At 28.7% G+C, this 22,570-nt stretch overlaps 1 protein-coding gene across 6 annotated transcripts in view; it reads right to left on the bottom strand.

Moving 5' to 3' along the window:
• Positions 1 to 4,606: 4,606 nt before the first annotated feature.
• The window catches only part of LOC107441879 (Talin_middle and talin-RS domain-containing protein rhea), a 407,839-nt gene continuing 389,875 nt past the window's right edge, over positions 4,607 to 22,570 (bottom strand). For all 6 annotated transcript variants that reach the window (XM_071185660.1, XM_043048367.2, XM_071185656.1 and 3 more), the window contains 10 exons: positions 22,052 to 22,177; positions 15,203 to 15,319; positions 13,287 to 13,472; positions 13,007 to 13,111; positions 12,652 to 12,757; positions 11,596 to 11,723; positions 10,411 to 10,536; positions 9,752 to 9,814; positions 8,617 to 8,799; positions 4,607 to 7,198 (listed from right to left, as the gene is read on the bottom strand). In XM_071185660.1, the coding sequence (XP_071041761.1) occupies positions 6,941 to 7,198; positions 8,617 to 8,799; positions 9,752 to 9,814; positions 10,411 to 10,536; positions 11,596 to 11,723; positions 12,652 to 12,757; positions 13,007 to 13,111; positions 13,287 to 13,472; positions 15,203 to 15,319; positions 22,052 to 22,177 (1,398 nt within the window). In that variant the 3' untranslated portion in view covers positions 4,607 to 6,940. The remainder of the gene's footprint in view (positions 7,199 to 8,616; positions 8,800 to 9,751; positions 9,815 to 10,410; positions 10,537 to 11,595; positions 11,724 to 12,651; positions 12,758 to 13,006; positions 13,112 to 13,286; positions 13,473 to 15,202; positions 15,320 to 22,051; positions 22,178 to 22,570) is intronic.

Below are 22,570 nucleotides of genomic sequence, written 5' to 3'. Positions count from 1 at the left end.
TAGGTATACAACAATCTTCAGTCTTTTTAGTGTTCGCAAAATAAATCGCCCGGCTTAAAACATTAAAGACTTTTAAAACTGCAACCAACATTCAAACTCTTTTGAAATTAGTAATAATAATAAACATTTTTTCATTAAGGTTTTACACTAACAAGACGACTATTAATAAATCGCCAAGGACGAGAAAATTCCTTGATGATAATCTTACACTCACGCTTCTAAAATGCAAATAAAAAGTAGGGCAATATCAAATCAAACCAAGCAAATACGGTTTTATCATTACTACAGCTGCTCTGTATTCGATGACCTTATGTGACAGACAGTGTTTATGGCCTTGATTCAAGCCAGATGTTACAATTTATGTTTATTATTAATTTTGTAAATAAGACTATTTAACACAATTATGACCTTGTAAGAAATATTTTCTCCCTTCTAACATTTCTATTAAATTATACAGAGTTGCAATGTCAACCCGGAAGTTCTAGCTCTTCACAAAATTCAGAGCGCGGCAGTGAAATAACAATTACGTGAACGTTTATTTTTAAGAATTTGCAGGCGATTCATACTCATGTGGCACCATAAACTAGGGTTTTTCTCTATCGATTGGCAACACTATAGTTATAATTTATTTTGTTGGGTTGTCTTAAGTAATAACTTAAATCGTGTAAAAAATTAGTTATACGTTATGTATTTATTTAGAGTAATTTGTTTTATCTGAACTAGTAATTTAAGTAGTGTTAACAAGTTATAAATATATAGATAATATTTCTAAATAAATACGTTAAATATTTGTGAAAATTAATTTCACAGAAATAAAAATTTCGTTACGAATTTCGATTTATTTTTGATCTTTTCTAAAACGGCTGAAATTTTTTTACATATTAACGGTGCAATAGTGCATATTGTCATACCAATTATTAGAGACGGATCTTGCTTTTTTTTGAGAGATAGCATTCATATATATTGTATAATACTCAAGTTATGGATCGAGAGGTGCGTGAAGAAGTAGCACAGCAAGTAATAGAGCATTGGAATGAGTTTTTTTTTAATCGTAAATCTCATGGCAGATATGGAAATAACTTTAATAATTCTGCCGGGTGGATCCTAGAATAGCCCAACCCGTGGCGGCATTTCTTAAATCTCGCCAAACTAGGTTTCCCGGAGATATTTCCAGGAGATTATATTTTGAACTTCCGATCACAACACGAAAATTCTTAAACCTGATTGGTTATTTGATATGTATGCATACGCGAAAGTTGGATTTCGTTAGAAAAGATGTAAAGGGGTTTATTTTTTCATTATTAAAAATATTTTAATAAATTTGTAATAATTTAAATTGTTTTTTTGTTGTTAATAATCAAAAGCAACGTTGATCCTAGTAATAATCGCCAATCTGGTGATGTTTGAAAAAGTCGCCAAGAGGTGGGCTATTCTCGGATTTTACCATTCTGCCTGCTATGCTGAAATCTTCTGAACTCATACTCATTATTACTAAAATTTAAAGTACTTCCGCCAGGGTAACACTTAGATGGTCAAAGAATTAGATTATGCATAAATTTTGAACGTATGAAATCTGCTGCAGCAATTGATGAGAAAAAAAAATCGACGACAAAACTAAGTAGAATACGATAAAATCAAACGAATCGCACTCTTCAAAAAGCGGTTACTCAAATGCGTGTTTCCAGATTCAAGTGATGAAATTATTAACATATCGTTTCAAAAATAGCGGGATTTAAAACAAACCATCGATCATTACTAATAACTGAAAAAAAATCGATCGAATCATGGCGTCCAAGAGTGATTACTCAAAAGCATGATTTAAATTACCGTATCGTACAAAATATATCGGAATCTTAGAAAAAAAAAGTGAAAATCAATAGCAATAACCGTCAAAAAAAGAAATTGAAACACTCCATGGATTTAAGATATCAACGCAAATCGAGTGCGTCAAGTGAATCGAATTTCATGAATCATAATATCATGTATAAATTATCGCGATTTTTGAAGGAAAAAAAAAAAAACAAGTGGAAATCAGTAGCAATAACTGCCGAAAAAACGATGTATTCGTCCCGCGAATAATCAAATGCACGATTCAAACTTTGTGTGTCGTAATATGGTTTAAAAAAAATAGGAAATCAGTCGCAATAGTCGATCGAGACACGGTAGATTTACAATGGTATCGGCTGAAACAAGCATAACATGAAATAATCACTCAAATGCGCAATTCGAATTTTACGCATCATAATTTAAGATTCATGAGAATTTTAATAGCTGTTATTGACGAAAAACTACATGGATTTATTTATAAGGGAATAAATTGTAATAGCACATTTGCAGGGATGACAACTGCTCCGCTTTTAGCAAATGGTTTTATTAAGTGGTAGAGAGTTTGAAACTAAAACTTTGGAACACCACGATATTATTCAAACAAAGTGAAATGTTACATGAATAGTTGAATTACTTAATACAGTGATGTTTAACATAACCTTAAATAAAATCTACTAACTTAAGAATCAATATATATATTTCTATTACCAGAATAACTGTTTCTGCAAAGCGAAGGAAGTTTGCATCTCTGGATTTAAAGTTTCGAAGTTGTAATATCATTAAAAATATTGATTCGACTTTATTTCTGCCAAATAAAAAAAGATCAAATATGCAGCATAGAAAAAATATTCTTGGTAAAAATTGAAATTTGCAATTATATTCTCACTCGAAGGTTAAAAAATTTATTTATCGCCTCATATTTTAATAAAACATAAGTTTTAAAAAAACTAAGAAAAAAAACGCCATTTCTAGATAGAAATATCTTTTAAATGTTCGCGATTTCGAAATTACTAATTTCAAAAATTAGTTCACAGCAATAGAATAATTCTAGTCGAAGCCAGTCCGTTCGCTAAAAGAAAAACTCGCTATAGCACGTGGTCGCGAACTTAAGCAGGAAAAAAAAACTTAGTTGCTAGTAAGGGAGAAATAAATGTCTTGTTAAAGAGACTTTATGAAAATTAAATTTAGGATTAATGGAAGAATAAGAATTTACATTTTTCTAAATTCTTAAAAATTGATAATTAATTAGAATTTTAATTTTTGATACGCAGAATCTCACGAATTCGCAGAAAAACTACTAAGCTGTATAATAAATAAAGGATACATATACATACATTAGTTGAATCAATGAACTTCTTAGATAAAATTTGCTAAATAAACATGTAATTACATACCAATTTCAAAGCATGCGTCATCAATCCTTCAAGTTGGGAGTTCAGAACAAAATATGGAAATAAATTTATAAATGTGTGAATACAGGATGTTTGGTAATGGCTGACCTAGACACTTATTTTTAAAATCTTTAAAAATATACATCGGTGATTGAACATTATTGAAGAGAAAAAAAGTATTGAGAAAGGTAAAATTGAAAAGTTATTTTATTTCTGATGGAAAAAAGATGAAAGGATGAACACCTCAGTTTCATCAGGCAATTAAACTGGTTTCTTTTCCACCCCACGCAATAGTGATTTATTTACGTCGCACTACAGCTTCACAATGTACTATTTTAATTGCGATCCAGGAAACATCACTGAGGATGATTCAAAGACATGCTTTCAAAAATCACTAAGCAGAGGAGGTGGCTCCCACCTGAGTATGAAATCTGTCACTTTATGAAAGAACAGTTTAATGAGAATTGATACTGCGCACCTCCTGTTCCTTCACAGGCTTATCAGATCACCCACTCATTGTCTTGACAGCTGCCAGTGGTGCCTGACTTTGGTATTTTACTGGGAACCATGTCTTTATGATCAGTCCACCGTGGGACTCATCACAGTTTTTATTCTTATTCTAAGTTCTCATATTTTGATTTGCTTACTTCAAATCGTGTACAGAGTGCATAGCTAAATCTTTCAACAAAAAATAAGCACCTTTTAAGCACTATGTACATTAACAAAATAATTTTCTAAGATTTTATATGATCATGATAAAATAACTAGTTTCTGACAAAGAACTCTTTTCTTGATTATACTAGCCACCATAAAAAGATCGAGAGATTTTTCGGTTCGATTTCAGAGGGTAGAAAATGAAGCCTGTAATTAATATCTTGGAAAATACAGAACTCTTTTCTTGATTATACTAGCCACCATAAAAAGATCGAGAGATTTTTCGGTTCGATTTCAGAGGGTAGAAAATGAAGCCTGTAATTAATATCTTGGAAAATACATCATAATGAGAGTGCATGAATACCGCCGAACCGAGCTCAGTATACACACACGCATACCCGTAAGTATATCATGAAAAATGATTGGCCCTTTCATACGTTTTTGACCGATGGCACGCTGAAATGCATTGTGTTTGAATGAATTGTGAAAACATTAAGAGAACAACATGAAAACCACGCTTTTCTATAACGCAAGACGAAATTCGACATAGCAAAGAAAAAAAATCTCATCTTCAAAAAAGTAAAATAAAGCACTTTCCAAAAACACGCAATAAAAAAAGCACCTTTTAGAGCTTTTAAAAACCGAAAATAAGCACCTTTAAGCACTTTTTAAAAACGCTACGCACCATGGTGTTCTATAAAGTGACACAATGTCAATAAACAATCAATAATAAGTAACATTTAAAGCAGTTTTATTTAAAGTCATAAAAAAACTAAATTTTCATGAATATGAAGTACCTGTTACACAATCACATTTGTGGTTTCATTTCAATTGGACGAAACATCAGGGCATTTACGATTCATATTAGTAAAAAGTATTGCACAGTAAGACACATGGTTAGATCACAAAAAAAGATATTAAAACAGAAGATTATATTTCTATCATTAATTTATATCTATATGTAATAGCACTAAGAAAAGTAGATTTAAAAATGGTTTAAAGAATATTTTTTTCAGAGAATCATAGTTCGTAACATAAATTAAGAAACATGGCACTTAAAAATGCTCAGCTGGCATAAAAAATAACAAAGAATGAAAGTAACAACAAATGATATGCAACATATTAATAATAATGATAATAATAAAAGCAACAACGTTTGCTTTATAAACTGTAAATGCTTATACAAAGGTATATGTAAGATACTATTTCGAAGCTAAAGCAATTTATTAAAATAATTTTTGTTAAAATATTGTTTGGGCTTTAAGGATATTAAACAAAATATTCATACTCTCTCACAATATATATATTTATACACCTGCCATATCAATGATTATAGTAAGATAGTATTTCAGAAAGCATACTTGAATATTTATTTAATACTTCAAAAAAATTTTTAAATTTATTTTTATATTTATAAAAAATAGAAATCCTATTTTTTATGGGTTACATATTTAACTAGGGTGTTAGTCAAGAGGCAACAAACCTCCCAAATTCAAAGGCACAATTTCTCTAACTTCTGTATTCTAATTAAGGTAAAGCTGTCTCATGTTGTTTATGTTTTCAAAGTATATAAAACTTGATACAGCTATTTAAGGATATTTTTATTAATCCACATTTTTGGAATACAAAATTTGCTAAAAAAATTAAAATGTTGTTAAAAATGGGAGGAATTAAAAAATTAGTAATATTTAAACAGCAAATTTCTAAAAATTCGCAGTACTAAAAACAGTTCCTTATCTTCTAAGAAACAAACCAACACAAGAAAAAGTACACGATCCATGCGTCGTGCTATCATTTCTAGCAAAATTTAAAGATCAAAAAAATTATTTGAAGACAGAATTTCTAAAATTATGCTACAATAAAGTGGCCAAGAAAAAAAAAAAAAAAACTTAAAAGTATACAGTAGCACATTTTGAAAATTTAAAATTAAAAGATTGTAAAAGTAATTACATATAAAAACTAACAATATTTAAAGACTGAACTTTTAAAAATATGTAGCACTAATAAAACAAACTTTCAAAAGCATAAAACTGTGCATTTCACAACTTCTAGCATACGTGAATGTAATATAACTATGGCAGGTGAGTAAAACGATTTACTATGTTTTCAGTCTTAAAAATACACAGCATTTCAATTGAATTGCTAGTTTGCAAAAGGCCAACATGGCAAGCGAAGTATTTTTCAGAAATTTATTAATTATTACTTCATAAAAAAGCTAGCAATTATTTCTGAAATATTTTCCTTTTCTACAATACACACCATAATCAGTTAAAAGACACTCTCTCAAAAACAAATCTTAATCCCTGAAAAATAGAAATGCAAAAACTTTATTATAAAATATAGCACCATTATCTCTATGGTAACCAGTGAATATACTCTGTTCACAGGAAAAAAAAAATAGAAGTAGACACACAAAATTCAATCCATCTCAATTCGACTAGTTTATTACATCTACTCCACTGTAAGTCTATCTTTCCTAATAGTTTAATCACATTAAGACTCAAAGAGTACAGCTCCCCATTGATAAGAGTCTGATGGTTGGCAACTTGCTAAGTCTTTTTAAGATTGAAAAAAGATATGAAAAAAACTTAACAAATTGCCATCCAAGCTCTTCAAGTAGGTAAACTACATAAACTGAATGATATATTTCTTTAAAGACCATTGTAAATGTAAATATAGCATACAATACAATCAGCACTTCAAAATGTATCTGTTAGAATTAGATTTTCAAAAATACAATTTTTTGTAGGCGAATACAAACCTTTAAATATATTAACAACACATACTTATTTAACAAGTGCATTTTTGACAATATAATTTCCAGTTCTCAATATGAAACAACAACATGATATTAAAAACCCTATACAATAAAAGTTTTTTTTTAATCATAGCGTGACCATTGGCCAAGCCTCCAAAAACTTGAACAGCCTCCCCCTTCCCTTCTTACAAATATATATGAATTACATGAAAATATAACTGACTATACAAGGCATAATTTTTGATGAGGTTCAACTGGAAGCATGTATTCCTTTTAATGTCAAATGCTGTACAGAGGTATAATAAGATTTTCAAGGAGAGCCGTATCCTTGGTAATCATCCGGAGATCTGTTGCCATACTTGGCTTTCCTGAGAGCAGCAAGCTTCTCGTGGGCTTCCTGAAGCTCTCTTTCTTTTCTTAGAATTTCCTCCCGGGCCACAATTTCCTGAGCAATACCCCCGACCATACGTTTGTTGATGATGAGGCTTCGCTCCTCGTCGTGCTCGATAGCTTGTTGAGCAGCAGTTACCAGATTGTCTGTTGCTCGCTTTACTGCATTACCGGCTAGCTGTAAGAGGCAATAATGATACATAAGAGATACTAATAGATAAACAAATTTGGAGTTTATATATATAAAAGAGGATTACTTTAGAAAAGTAAACTACATACATAATAAAATTTTATCCAATGGTAGTGAACTAACAATTCCTTTAAGTAAAAGTTAAAAATCTTAATTTTATAAGCCCTTAACTGCCGAGGGCGTATATATACGTCTCGGAGAGACAGTGCGTTAACTACCGCAGGCGTATATATACGCTTTCCCGAAGTACGATGCTTTGCATTGCGCTGCTATAAATAGAACTACAGCCCCGACTTTTGAATGCAGTAAAATGATCTTGTAAGTGTTTGCAATGAATGTATTACCAATTTTGGAGGAGGGGGAATGGGAAAGGGCTGTGTTGGAAAAGTTATATCATAATATTTATTGCTTGTGTGTTTTTATTTGAGTAAGGTCGGGTTTATCCTTCTTTCGCTTTCGTTTCCCGTGTATATTCGTCGAGAATCCCGCTATCAGTGCAATGAATGCGATGTTGGTTTATGTGTCCAACCATGTTTCAGGATTTATCATACTACAGCTAAGTTTTAACATCTTTTATATTGTATTTTTATTCTTTAAGTTTTGTATTTTCTTTTTTTCCTTTTTCTTCTCTAGCGAAAGTAAATGTTTTTAAATTGCAAAGATTGCATCTTTTTCCCCTACCAAAACACAGCGTAACAAAGTGCACTTGAGCGAAAACGGTGGCACTGGGGAGTGAATCATGTAAATTTTTTATCGGCAGGTAAGGGGTTAATAATATAACTGCCTCACTGTGAAATTATATACATAAGTATGATTGAATTATTTATGTATATATTAGTATTCACCATCATTTAAATTTATTAAACCATGTATTAAATATTGAAACACCAAGAGGGAAAAATCCTGTAAAAAAACGTAAAAGCTATGGTTTAGTGATAAAATATTTATCTAGGCTCAAATTAAAAAGTATTAAAAAAAAGAATATAATTAAGTTGATAGCTACTGAAGATGTAGAAAATCTTCATACAGAGTTAAAAACAATTTAATTCAATGGTAACTGAATTGCTCCAAGCCTTTTATTGAAGTCTTTTTCTTTTAAAGCTTTACAGGCATTGCATTTCTAATAAATACTGATTCAATAATTACAAGCAGTTATACAATGTTGATGAATAATAATATGAATGATTTAAACAATGCCTGGCACAAAACTAGACTTAAGAGAAGAGATTTTCTAAATGGAATATGTTGTTGACTATATTTTCATTACCTACGTTTATAATTAGGAATTATTATTAATTTAGTTTAAAGCATAAGTTAAGAGCATTTTTTGTGAAATTTTAACAGGCAATAGATTTATTTTTAAATTTTTTCATTAAAAAATAAAACAGGAAAAGATATAGACTTACTTGCAAACGCTGCATAGCCTTAGAATCTGGATCTGCTTTCACTTTACATGCAACCAGCAGCTGAGCCGTCGAACTGGCTACCTGTTTGGCCGCTGAAATCAGTTTTTCTTCAGAAGCATGGCCTTGAACTAGAGAGTTGGCAGCCTCAACAAGACTATGGGTAGCAGCAGCAACCAATTTTGCCTAAAAACATTAAGGAATTTTTTCTTTATGTTAAACTGTAATTGCAGCTATAAGTTGTAAAATTGTTCAATAAAAAAAATTCCTATACTAACTTGTAATAAATATTATCGGAAAAAACGTTTGTTTAACCAAACATTATATATTTTCAAATTTTAGGTGGAATTAACAAATAAGCTAACCTTTGACATACTATAAGAGTCAAACATCTTTTTTTAAAGTAAAGATATAATTTAAATTGAGCCAGAATAACACAGTAGTTAAGGCAGTGAGCTGTCATTGAGAAGGAATAGGGTTATAATCATTGGCCGGGACTTAAAGCTTATTAGCTTTAGATCAATGAGTATCAGTTTGTCTGGAAAATAAAGGCACCTGGTGCACAATGTAGTCCTGCACATCCTGCCACTAAAACTACCCCGGCTTACATTAAGCTGCAGCGGGAGTACCTTAGTTTAAAAATGAAACTATTTTAAGGCAAAAATATTAGAAGAAATGTTAAAAAAGTAATATTTTTTTAAAATATTAAATAGAATAGTTAAATTAAACTGGAATTTATAACCAATAAACATTTTGAACCTCAACATAAATTATAATTTGAAACAGAATGTAATTATTTTCATTGATATGTAGTTTAGTTAAGATAAATTGATACAATTAATGAAACATTTTATTAATTATATCTTTAGCTTAGCATAAATATTTATTACTGAAGTAAAATTTTGTGCAATTTTTGACAACCAAATTTAAGAAGTATTTAAAACTAGAATGTAATGTTTTTTATTAATGCCTAGCTTAACACTTAGTACAGAAATTGTATAAATTATAAGAATTTTTAATAACTGAATCAAATTGCTTCAACTAAATATTTACTATTGAGATGAAATAAAATTTTTTTTGTATCTTTTGACAGATTTATCTAAGAAATAATAAACGTTGTAGCATTAACGTAACTTACGGCGGATATTAAACCTTCTGACCATTGTCCATCATCAGTAGAAGAAACAGTGTGGGCTGTAACCTGCACAAAGTTAAAAAAGAACGTTATCTAATGTAATTGCCATAAGAAGATAAAGCTTATAAAACGAGAATTTTTTTTTACAAACTTTAAAAATAATTATATAAGATAATCAGATAAGGCTAATTTTGTTGCATAAGTTAAAAAAATACACAGATTCTCGTAAAGAAAAAAAAAAGGAATATGATAATTTAAAATTTTTAATTTATTCACAATTCAGATGAAAAGACAAATCCACTAAGTTTTTAGATAATAAAAACCAATAGGTAACAACTACTTAGATAAATATAGCAATAAAGAAATGAAAATATGACCACCGAAGCCGACGTCTTCAGGGGGTACCGGCCTCGGAAGCTGTAAAACAAAACCTTTTCTATTGAGAGAGAGGTCAAATTAAATCTCTCTGATAAATACATAAAAAATAAAATATTAGATAAATATATCTAACATTTTATTTAAATTTCCAATTTATTTAAAACTTACTTTTCCTTCTGTGACCAACTCTCTTTGAGCAGCAGAATATATATACAAAATATATATTATATATATTCTGTATTCATATTATTACAGATTAAATTTAAGATTTAATTAAAACTTACTTTTCCTGCTGCAACCAATTCTCTTTGAGCAGCAGAAGCAGCTTTTACAAGAGCAGATGTTGCAGCAGCAATAGACTTGGCAGCTTCCAAAATCAATACATCAAAATTCAAGTCTTCATTAGTTTCCTAAACAGGGATACAAAAAGGGATTAATGTGCTTACCTAACAGAATTTCAATTTTTAAAAAAAAGAATAACATTTAACTTTTAAAACAATTTTCTCTACATAAAAACAACACAGTTATATTTTTATAAATTGCATAAAATAACACTATTTAGTAAATAGTTCAGACACAGGGAAACAGATATAATTGTGCGCATATGATTGAGAAAATAAAATTATAAAAAATAACTCCAAATAAAAAAAATTGTGAAAAAAAACTTCAAATGCGACTGAAGATAACACCTGAACTAGTAGGTATTAATATATTCTCAAATTAGAAGTTAGTTTTTTTTAACTAAAGATAAAAATATTAAGAGATTTTTAAGTGTAAAAAATCATCTTCTACAGGTACTGTGAAAATATTGGTTTTATACACAACTTTTTAAATCAGTTTTGCAGGGACATAAGCTGTCGGGCTACAACCAACTTCAACCATTCTTTTGATTCATGTATAGAGTTTAGACGAATAACACTATTTTTCAGGGGACAACAGCCAGGCTACAAACTGTAATTATTCTTTTGTAGCTTGATTGCTGTTGTAATTATGAAGTTTTGACAAATGACACTATATTTTTCAGAAGACATAAACTGCAATTATTCTTCTGTAGCTTGATTGCTGTTGTATCTATGGAGTTTAGACAAATGACACAATTTTTCAGGAGACATAAACAACCACGATATAACTTCTGATGCAGGATGGTTGCTTTAACTGTTTGGCAAATGACACTTTAAATGACCCGCTTTTCATGTGACCAGGGAAAACCCTAAGCTATTCCTCTTATGACCGGTACCAAGCAAAAAAAGGCGTAACTTACTTTCACCAGGAGAGCTGACTTGCCATAAGTTTGTCCAGAGGAAAGGCCATGTCTGCCATATATGTCTGATTCTTGGTTGAACAAATTGACACAACCAAGAATATCAAACATATCTGACAGCCATGGCTATGTCTTCTACAGCAGAACATTTAAGGGATGCCTAAAGAGAAATAAGAAAGACTAATTCTAATTAGTATTAACTTCTTACATGATGCTTCCTTATACGAGGTTTGAGGTTGGCTAATTTCTTTGCAGCTGCATCAATTGAGTTGGCAGCACCTAGCAGTTCATTCTCTGCAATGATCATAGGGTCATCAGGATCTTCCCAATCAGAACCTAAACAAATGTTAGAGTATATCAATATATTATATTTAATTATTTCATCTCATGATTTTTACAATTTACTATTGTTTGGTACATACCTATTTATGATGTTATCTTTTCAGAAAATGTAAATATGTATATATGCTTATTCTAAAGATTTTACATATTCTTGAATATCTGGAATCATAATTCTGAACTTAGGACACCAGTAGTCCTCATTTTAATAGGCAAGTTTGGTTAAATTTAGAATACAGGTGCCTTATCAAACTTAAGTTTCAAAAAGGTTTTGACTAAGAAGATAGAAATTGGTGAGGTCAGACTTAGAATTACTCCAGTAGTCCTCACTAAAATGTTAATCCTCATCCTAGTTTGCAAGTGAGATTAAATTTAAAATATAAATGCTTAGGCAAAACTGTCAAACTAAGTTTTGACCACAAAAATAACAATTGGTGAGGTTAGATTTGAAAATCACCAAACTTGATGCAAACACAATGATGCTAAGATTAAAAATTTTAACTTGACTGAAGAACAATGAGAAAAATATAATGATGCACATAATACCCGGCAAAAATGTTAACAATGAAAAAAAAATTATATATAAAAAGTAAACAGAATTGAAATAAGTTTTAGACCTACAATTGTTTTCTTACCAATTTCGTAAAACAGGATTGTAGATCGCTTAAAAAAACTATTTCTTAAAAAAGTTTTTTAATTAGTATTTTATGGAGGCGATAATAAATTTGTTTTTAGGACTAAGAAAATTTGCATTTTTTGATTCAATGATAGTTGATATTTTGCTTTACTTAATAGCTTTTAATCAATGTGAAATATTAAGAACAATCAACTAAGCATTAACTATTTACCAAGGGGTTAATTTAGAATAATCATATTCCCTAAGGATAAAAAATGGAAAAACAAATTAAGCCAGAATGTTGCTCACCTTTCAATGCTTCTGCACATGAGATGATTTCAATGGTAGATTGTGCGATTGTTTGTGATATTGTGAACAGGTGTTGTTTATTTTCATTAGTAGGTTTTTGAATGACCTGTAAAAGAAAATTTAAAATTATTAATAAATAAATTAAGGGATCGCAATTTATACAATAGCAAATAATAATTCTTCAACAAAGGAGAGAAAATAAGAATCTTAAAAAGACTGTAAGAAAAATATAGAAAAAGCAAAAATGGAAAATAAGACACATAAGGGCTTTAACAATTTAAATATCTAATAACTTTTTAAGGTTAGTGATCAGAAATGATATATTTCAAGATGTTTTGCATAATACTCAACTTACTTGGTGAACCATTTGTAAAAGTTCTCTAAAATGTACAGCACAGTTGTGACCGGTCATTAGAGTTCTAGATTTCAATTCATGGGTTTCAGATGTATAAGCTGCAGCCTAAAGAGCAAAATACAAATAAAATTAAATAAAAAGAATCATGGCATAAATCAAGCAATGTACTTCAATAAGATTCTTTTTTTAAATTTCATATTTTGTTTATTTGAGATCTCTATTAAGGCAACTATATGCACCAAATAGAGAAAGAGAGGATATAGTACTAACTAGGACATACCTTTGAGACCATGAGTAAGTCAAAGATAGCTTTTCTTCCCATATTGGCAGCAACAATAATATCTTCTTGCTTGCAACTTTTACCAGCTGCAACTGCTTTACTTGTAGCTAATGTAACAGGCTTGGTTGCTTTTACCAAGTCTTCAGCAGTTGCAGAGCGCATAGGTGGATCAGGTAAATCATATGCCTATAAAGGAATATTGATTTATTATTAATATGTGAAGTTTTCCAAGTAGCATAATGATACTAGAATAGAAAAAAAAACAACAATATCTGCTATTGTAGTTCAGTATTCAGAAATAAGATGATCAAGATTGCTTTTCATACCATAACAACTTATCAAGATTGCTTTTCATAACAACTTTTTCACAATATAAAAAGTATTAATTACAAATTATGCAAGCATATATGTATTTTTTTATTACAAAAAACTTATAATAGAAAATATTGATAACATAAAAGTTTAAATACTAAATAAAAAATCAAAGTTTGGAATTTCATAAAAAAATGGACATAAAATACATTAAAACAGTTAACAAATTCATGCACAATTCAAGAATTTAATTCTGGTCAGTTTGGGCTTTAAAGTAATCTTTACAGATTTTTATTATTGCTACTACAGCAATTTTAGCTATTAATTTAATTTGTTGGCTGCAGTAATCTAGTAACTAGTTTAGAAAATTACATATGAAATTCTCCCATACATAAAGAGCAACATGTAGCGCCATTATTCCTTTACTGTAAATTGTTATATGCATTTTTAATTTTAAAATTCCGATATTTTTCTGCCACACACGATGCATGTAAAACACAAATCAATTATTTTAAATTTGATAATTAATCTAATACTTAACAATAACTATAAAGAAATTAATTAGAAAATCTAGTTGTAGGGGAAAGAAAATATAGTAACTAACAATTGTAAAATATTCTTTAATAATTTAAAATTTGTTAGTTGGTCTAAAATTATCAAAAAATTGTTATGATTAGCAAATCACGTTATAGGGAAATGTAAATATGGCCTGCATAAGTAAAACACTGCTTAATAATTTAAGATTAACTGCTTCCTCTAATAAAATGACTTGGGTTTCAAAAAAAAAAAAAAAAAAAAAAAAAAAAAAAAAAAAAAAAAAAAAAAAANNNTTTGTACCAGTGTTCATGCTAAACGCTTTTAGAAAGGTGGCCCATCTTGTCTGCTCCTAGATCCTTATAAATGTACCCTCTATTTTGTAAAAATAAGCTGCCAACCCTTAAAACACTGCCTTTTCATTCATATCACATTTGAAAAGAATTATTCTACTGTTTAAATAATAATTACAGACTGATACAAATTATCTGTGCTTATAGGTTTAATTTTTATAAGTATCTCTTTTCTCAGGCGACTTGGTATATAATAAATTTTGATTTAAAGTTTTAAAATTATTTTTTAAGTAAATAAATATCTCTTTTTATTTTTTAAAAAAATGCACCATTAAATGTTAATTTTCTTATAATTCACAGTTTAAATTATAAACAAAAGCTTTCAAGTCATTTTTCAATTAATTCTTTTAGCGTACTTTTTTGAAAAAAATTTATGCATGTATGTTTTTTAGGAAGCCTTTAAATAATTTTATTAACTACACATTTTCTCTCATTTTGATAATGAAAGAATTATTTTTTGAAATATACACACAAAAATAGTATAAGAGGGTAATTTAAAAATTTCTAATGATCAAATTCAGTTATTACATAATATTACATAGTTTGACGAATTTCAACAGTGCTAACTTAGTTAAGTGCTAGCCTTTCAAAACTCTAAACCTTTTCTGAGAGGTAGCGTCCTGTCATTTTTTATTCTTCTGTAGTACTATTTTATTGGGGAATAATATTTTAAAACTGTCAAGATTAAGTGACTAAAATTTTATTTAGATATCTTACCCTGATTTCTTGTAAGATAGCTTCAATCGTAGATTCCAGTGCACGTGTACCCCTTGAGTGTTCGTCTTCCACAGATTTTACAGTTTTAAGAAGAGATGTAACATTGGTAACCATAACCTGTAACAGTTTATTAATGTATATTAAATGTATGTATTTTTTGTTATAAAAAGTAAACATAAAATTGCAAAAGTTTTATTAGATAAAAATTTTATAAATTAAGAGAACTAATGTTACAAGGATTATCTTTGTTTAGATGCAGAAAAATAGAAAATAGTACAAATAATTAAAATTATATAAAAGATAGCAAAAAGGCAACCTTTAATTTTTAATAATTTAAATGGCTTAAAATTGTGATTCTAAACCTTTAATAACAAAGACATTACATTCAAAAACATTTATTGATAATATCAAATAGCATACAAAATTTATTGTAAGATTAATTTATTTACAATTTGATATATTTGTGATAAACTCACTAATTTAGGCACATATTTTTCTTCTTCAAAATAAAACAATTTAGACATGTTTCTGTCAAACACAATATATCAGACATATGCTTCATAAAATACAACTAATTTTATAAAAATTATCAGAAAACTAAACTTTAAATCGAATTAACAATATAGCTTTTTCAAATTAAGATAAAATGCAGTTCTATCATTAAACATGTTCAAGTTTTAATTTAAACTAAAATAAAGTTACGCAGTTTAAATAATTTCTGCAAAAATAAATCCTGGTGTACTTTATTCTAATTTTTTTTTAATATCAATAAGTTAATAAAATCTCAGTATGTGCAAATAACAGCAACAGCTATCTTAACAAATTTTTTTAAAAATTACATAGTGTGTAAGTAGAGTTTGCAAATATTACATTTATTAATTTAATGATGGAATTGCTCACTAATAAACATTTATTTAATTAACAAATAAAAAATACTTTCACTTCTAACAATAAAACTAATCTTTGATCTACTTACAAAATAATACATTTCTTGAATATGAATGAGACGAAAATAATACTGATTGACAAATTAATACTATTTAACATTTGGTAGAGGAGCTAGTAAAATTACTAATATTTCTTGCCTTTCTCAAGTCAAATTTAAACATTAATATGCATGATTAAATATAAATCAGTTGTTACTTTCAGATTTAATTTTTTTCCCATTATACCTCATAATAAAATATTTTATTTATCTATTTAATTACTCAATTTAGGCTATAAGAAAATAAATTTAGGCTCCTCATTCTTTGTAGCAACTTCAATCCATAGTTATTTAATATGGTTAACAATTGTATATTACATATATTTATCAAATTTTCATTACTGATACATACAATAACTATAATGTTAAGCAAAAGTTTGGAATTGTAAAAAAGTAATAATAACTATTCTAATTCTCTAATTTTTAATGCGATGATTAAAAAAAAAAAAATTATAATGGTTTCCAATTATAGTTATTTTTTATGAATCATAATCATACAATGTTGCATTATACTTTAAGTCATCACTAATATTGCGCAACGTATTTAGCAAGAGTCAGTAACGGTACTGAAAATTTAAAAAAAAAAGTCTAAACAATTACAAATAAGAAAAATAGTAAGAGGAAACATCTAACAAAATATGAACAGGAAACAATTTAAAAGTACACAAATAAAATAAATTATTAGTGTAATTACAAATTAGCAATAAAAAACAAATTTCATAACTAAATAAACTATTACTAGATTAAAAAATTTCATTCATTTCAAAAATATACAGATTGGAAATAGCAATTGACATGTTTCAAGTACTCAAAAATGGGCACCTATTTTCATATTTTTGAAGTGAATGAAGCTTTTTTATCAAGTAATATCTTACTGGTTCAATTTCTAAGAATTATTTAACTAAATAAACTATTACCAAACTTAAACAATAAGATATGTCTCAGTCATATAAAAAATATGCAATTAAAAAAATTATATAAATAAAGCTTTGTCAAAACAAAACAATCTAAGTACAGAGAGTTCAAAAAGCATTTAATCAGTTAATATATGAGTATAAAATTATTCACTTTAGTTAAAATTACTAATTTATCCACTTATGTCTTGTATTTAAAATTTTTTCCTAGAATGTGGGACATTGCCTATACCCTTTTAAGGAATAAGAAATAATCTAATATTTCCTTGGTACAGGAATGACTTTCTAACACTGAAAAATAAGAAATATGAAGAGTAGTTTTGTTCTTGCTAACAAAAAAAAATAAAAATAAATAAATAATAATTAATTTCATATAATCTGGGATTGTATGCAAGCTGATCACAAGAAAAGCAGAACTTCATTTGGAAAATTGAAAGAGGTCAAAATAAGTTATACATAAAATTTTAATATGCACATTTTTAAATATATATACAGTGAAACCTCTCGGGAGTGACCATATTTGGCATTTTCCACACTTGGTGCAGAGCTTTGCCTGGTTGCTTGGAGAAGTTTTGATGTTCTTTCCTAAAGGTTTTCTTCAACACAAAGTCTATGGAAAAAATTTCGTATCTCTCAAAAGTGGTTGTAAAGAGAGGAGGTTGCTACATAGACTGTCTTTCCTGGAGGTTCCACTGTATTTAAAGTAAAATCTTTTCTTTTTTTTTACAGATAGAGATTTAAGGGGAGATGCTAGCAATTTCTTTTAAAGAAACACTCTAATAATAAGCGCTAGCGCAGTATATTTTCAAAATTGTTTTGGCATATTAATTTTATAAATTTGAAGTTTTCATTTTAAATTAAGTAGCACATTTTTCATTTCACATATTATTCTAAGATAAAAGCTTAATTAGTTTAATGTTAACACAAGTCTTATAATTTAAGGAATCATCATTCATTTAAGAGGATATCCTTAAAACATACAGAGATAGAACTTAATTTCAGGAGAAAAAAAATTAACATTTTCAGGCTTTCCAAGAAAATTCTCACAAAATTTTGGATCATGTGTATTTTTTTAAACATTGCAAATTTGCATAAAGAAAATATTGTTTTTCATCCAATACATAAAAAACAGTTTGGAGCAAGAAATTTTTGAACCACTAGAACCACCTTAATATTAATAGTTTTTTAATTTTTGGATCATTAATTATAGACATAAAATTTTCCTTTGCATCTCAAATAACTTTCTGTTAACACTTAGTTAACTTTCTGTACCTAGTGGACAAGCTATGAATTACAAAACTAATAACACAGCAATTAAATGCAGTTCAAGGTAAGCTAGTCTTTTTTTTCCAAAAAATTTCTAATGAAACAATATCCATTCATCTTCAAAGAATTTCTGATGAAGTAACATTAATTCAGAGCACTGAAATGTTTAGTGGACGAGCAATGGAGTCGTATCAACTTCGTCCAAAGCTTCTGACTGCTCTGAGAGCAAACGAATGAGCTCGTCTTCTTGGTCAGAGTGGAGCCACTCGTCCGACGTGTAACTCTCACGAACTGTCACCTAATATGAAGAGACAGAGAACAAAGATGTCACCCAACACTGATGTCTCTTAGATAAACATTTTCAGGTTGTTAGCCACATGCATCTAACTAGACAACCACATGAAGTGATAGATATGCATCTCATCAAATCGAGTGGTGTAATTAAAAAGCTCTGATTGATTGATTAAGTCCTGGTGTAAGCAACAAACAGGCACCTCTTCCTAGTTTGCGACTCAAACCTCAGTCACACGTTGTTGATCATATTGCAAGTCACCCTTTACTATCCAACCTTCTCTATCATGCTTGTACCGGATCCTTCTCTCTGGATGATTTATGGATTTTGCTTGTTCCCATTAATCAACAAAAATTACTTCAAGTTAGGCTTAAAATTAAACTATTGCTGAAGGTAAAAGCATATATCTTTCAGATGAACTATCATGAATTGACAGTGTTTATCTTGAAAAGTAAACTAAAAGAAAAAACTATTGGAGAGGTCTTAAAAATTTGAAATGATTTTAAATTAAATTATTACTTTGACGGCAATTTTAAAAATCAACATAGCCCATCAAAGTTAGGTGATCTTTAGCCAAAAGAGATAATGCACCACTGTGCAGACCTGCAGATTCAAGATTCTGAATTTACTTATGCTACACTCTCACCTTAATTGGTGACCCGGACATGACACTTTGCCTTGGGTGGATGTTAAAATCTCACGATTGGAAATAGTCATTAGCTATGAGACATAACACACTACTGTGCAACCCAACAGCTCTGAAGCTTTATCCTCCTTTACTATCACTTTGAATGCTCTAACCTCATTCTTTTGTCGATCTTCATCATAGTCTTTATCAACAGCACCACTGACAAGATTTATAACTATCACTTCACACAGTTCTCCTAGATAGCTGTTAATATCCATTCCCAGTAAAAACAAACAGTAGGTCTGGGAAAAAGTGACATGCTAAGAGTCAGTGAAAGTTGCACCTATGTTCTCTGCTCTTAAGTGTATAACATGCAGGAGAGAGTTTACTAACATGCTACAGAAATTGCAATTCTTTTTCACTGAAAGAATAGCTCAAAAGACACTAGAATATATAAACCACCAACTAATATAGCATGCAATATTATAGAGGATTATTACAAATTTCATAAACTTTAAATGAGATAAAAATTTGAGATCATCAGGAGTGATTGTGGGCCCAACTCAAAAACCCTGAAAATTTCTGAGTAAAAATCATTCAAAAAATTAATATCTTTGCAAATTTAAATCATTGAAATTTTCAAAACATGATATTCTAAATGAATTATATGCAGCATAACTTAAATTAATAATTATGTGTAAAGTTTACTTTTATCTCTAATCACATTTATTATTCTACCAGCAAAAATATTTAGAAATGAAAGAGATGCCAAGTATAAATTCCAGTTCTAATATTTTTAAATAAAATACACAAGAATTTTGATAGAATGTGATTGATTTCTTGAAACTTCCCGACTTTGGATTTTCGGTTTTTCGGAGCACAATCACCCCTGGATCATGTAACTGTCTCATTAGTTTTAGCTATTTAAGCAGTATAGCACAATTGTGCTCTAAAAGGTATAGTACACATTTTGCTAATGATTTTTACTGGGTGTCTCAAAGATTTCGAGCAATTTGAAAAATCAATTTCAAAAAATAAATAAATGAAAGTGGAAGGAGATAAAAATATTCTTGCTGCAATCTGCTCGAGAAATCAGATGTTTCTAATAAAAAAACTTCGTTAAAAGGTACTATTTACCGAGAAAAACTATAAAACAATGCTTTCAAAATAACCTGCTTTTGCTGCAACAATGTCATACAATCAGAAGACTGAATAAGCAGACGGTATTTCAGTTAGAATAGACTGATATGCAGCAAAAAACATTGTTTTAAAATATTTTCAGACAACAACATCATCGACTGACAAACTTTATAAGCAATTTTGAAATTTCATTAGAAAAATCTCTTGTTTCCCGAGCAGAGCATAAAAAAAAAACAAGTTAATTTATTTCTTACCATTTTCTTTTAATTGATTTTTCAAATAGTCTGCCATTTTTGTGGCATCCGTTAAAATATATAACAGTGTAGAAGGTAATTAAGCTTTAACTGTAACATTAAAATGATACAGTAAAACCTCTCGGGAGCGACCTCTCTCTGTTCAACTGTAAAATGGTCATTCTTAGAGGTTACCTGCATTGACTTTGAAACGTTATCGAAGGTACATGATTTTTCACAAACGATTTTAAATTTGGTCAGTGTGATTTTCTTAGTGCGGAAATGCCACTTGCATCATGAAAAACCAGAGCGACTAATAAAATTTAGCGTCAATATAAATGATCATTACAGTTATAGTTATCAGTAAAAACAAATTTTCCCAATGATAGAACTATTTTCAAGAAATAAACAATAACTGCAACATAATGTTGAAGATTGACTGCAATATAATATTTTTTAGTGTTTCCTTATTTGACCTTTTCAGCATTTGGTGTGGTGGTTTTGACCGGTCACTGGCAGAGACTTTACTGGTCTTTCCTAAAGGTTTCCTAAAACGCAATGTCTATGGAAAAAATTCTCTGCTGCCCCCAAAGTGGTTGAAATAGAAAAGGTCGCTATATAGAGGGGGGTCCTTCCTGGAGGTTTCACTGTATTAACATTATTAGATAATGTATTATTATTTAAATATATCTATCATTTAAATTTTATATCATTTCCAGAAAATAATTTTTTAACTGCTGTAATAAAACAATAACTGACATGACTAGGTTTTTTCAATATCAAGACTAATTTTAAATATCATATAAGGAAAAAATAAAAAAGAGCTTTTAATTTTATTTCAACACAGGTTTGCATGAATTTCGTAATTGTTTTTTTTTTTATCAGGTATACAAAAGAATTTATCACAGTTTTTTAATTTTTAAATATTAACTATACAAGATAGTTTTTGATTTTTAATTAGTACAATAAGCAATAAAAGTATTTTTAGCATATGGCCATTGAAATTAAGTAACACTGAAATAAATTGAAAAATTTGAATATTAACTATGTATACACCAATTTAAGGTTTTCTTTATAAGTAAAATGAAGTAGATTATTAAAATTATGCAGTAGCAATATTAAATTGCTTCAATGTAGCATTAATTATTAAACAAATAAGCTCAGACAATAATTTTTAACTTAAGCATTAAACCAAAGCATTAAGAAAAATAATACTTTATTAAAGGCAGTTAAATTAATTTATTAATCAAATTTCATGTATGGTATAATTTTGTATAGTGATGAAAAATTTGTTGAATAATTGAAATATAAACCAATTTAATTAATAAACATTTAAATCTCCTTTTTTATGTAACTATAATATGCACAAAATTTATGTAATGTGTACTTACTTTTGCAGAGTCTCTCAAATTGATCATGGCAGGATGATGAATATTTTTACCTGATGCTGCTTTTGTTGCTTGAACTAAATCACCTAAAGCAGTGGCTACATCTTTAACAGCATTGATGAGCAAGACCTAAAGTCAATTGGCACATTATTATGAAAATTCATTTAAAAGTATTAAGGTTACTTGGTATTTTTACATTTTAGGCAATAAATATGTTTGCTATTGAAATAAATACGTGGAACTTTTATTAAACTACATTCATACTTACCTCATATCAGTAAATATCATAAAAACAACCACAGTATCACTAAAAAGTTATCTATTCATCAATAATTTTTAAAATTTAAGATAACTAAATAAAAGAATAACAATAGTAATAAAAAATGCTAGGTTTGGTCTTTACATATATTGATTTTATTTAAGACTAATTTTTTTTATTTTATAAATACCATATATATTGTAAGTAAAAAGTTTAAATTTATTACGATTTTTTATTTTTTTGTGATTTATGAAGCATGTTTT

The sequence above is a fragment of the Parasteatoda tepidariorum genome, chromosome 9 (assembly GCF_043381705.1).
Source record: "Parasteatoda tepidariorum isolate YZ-2023 chromosome 9, CAS_Ptep_4.0, whole genome shotgun sequence".
Taxonomy (NCBI): domain Eukaryota; kingdom Metazoa; phylum Arthropoda; class Arachnida; order Araneae; family Theridiidae; genus Parasteatoda; species Parasteatoda tepidariorum.
This window is presented reverse-complemented; position numbering and strand designations above follow the sequence as displayed.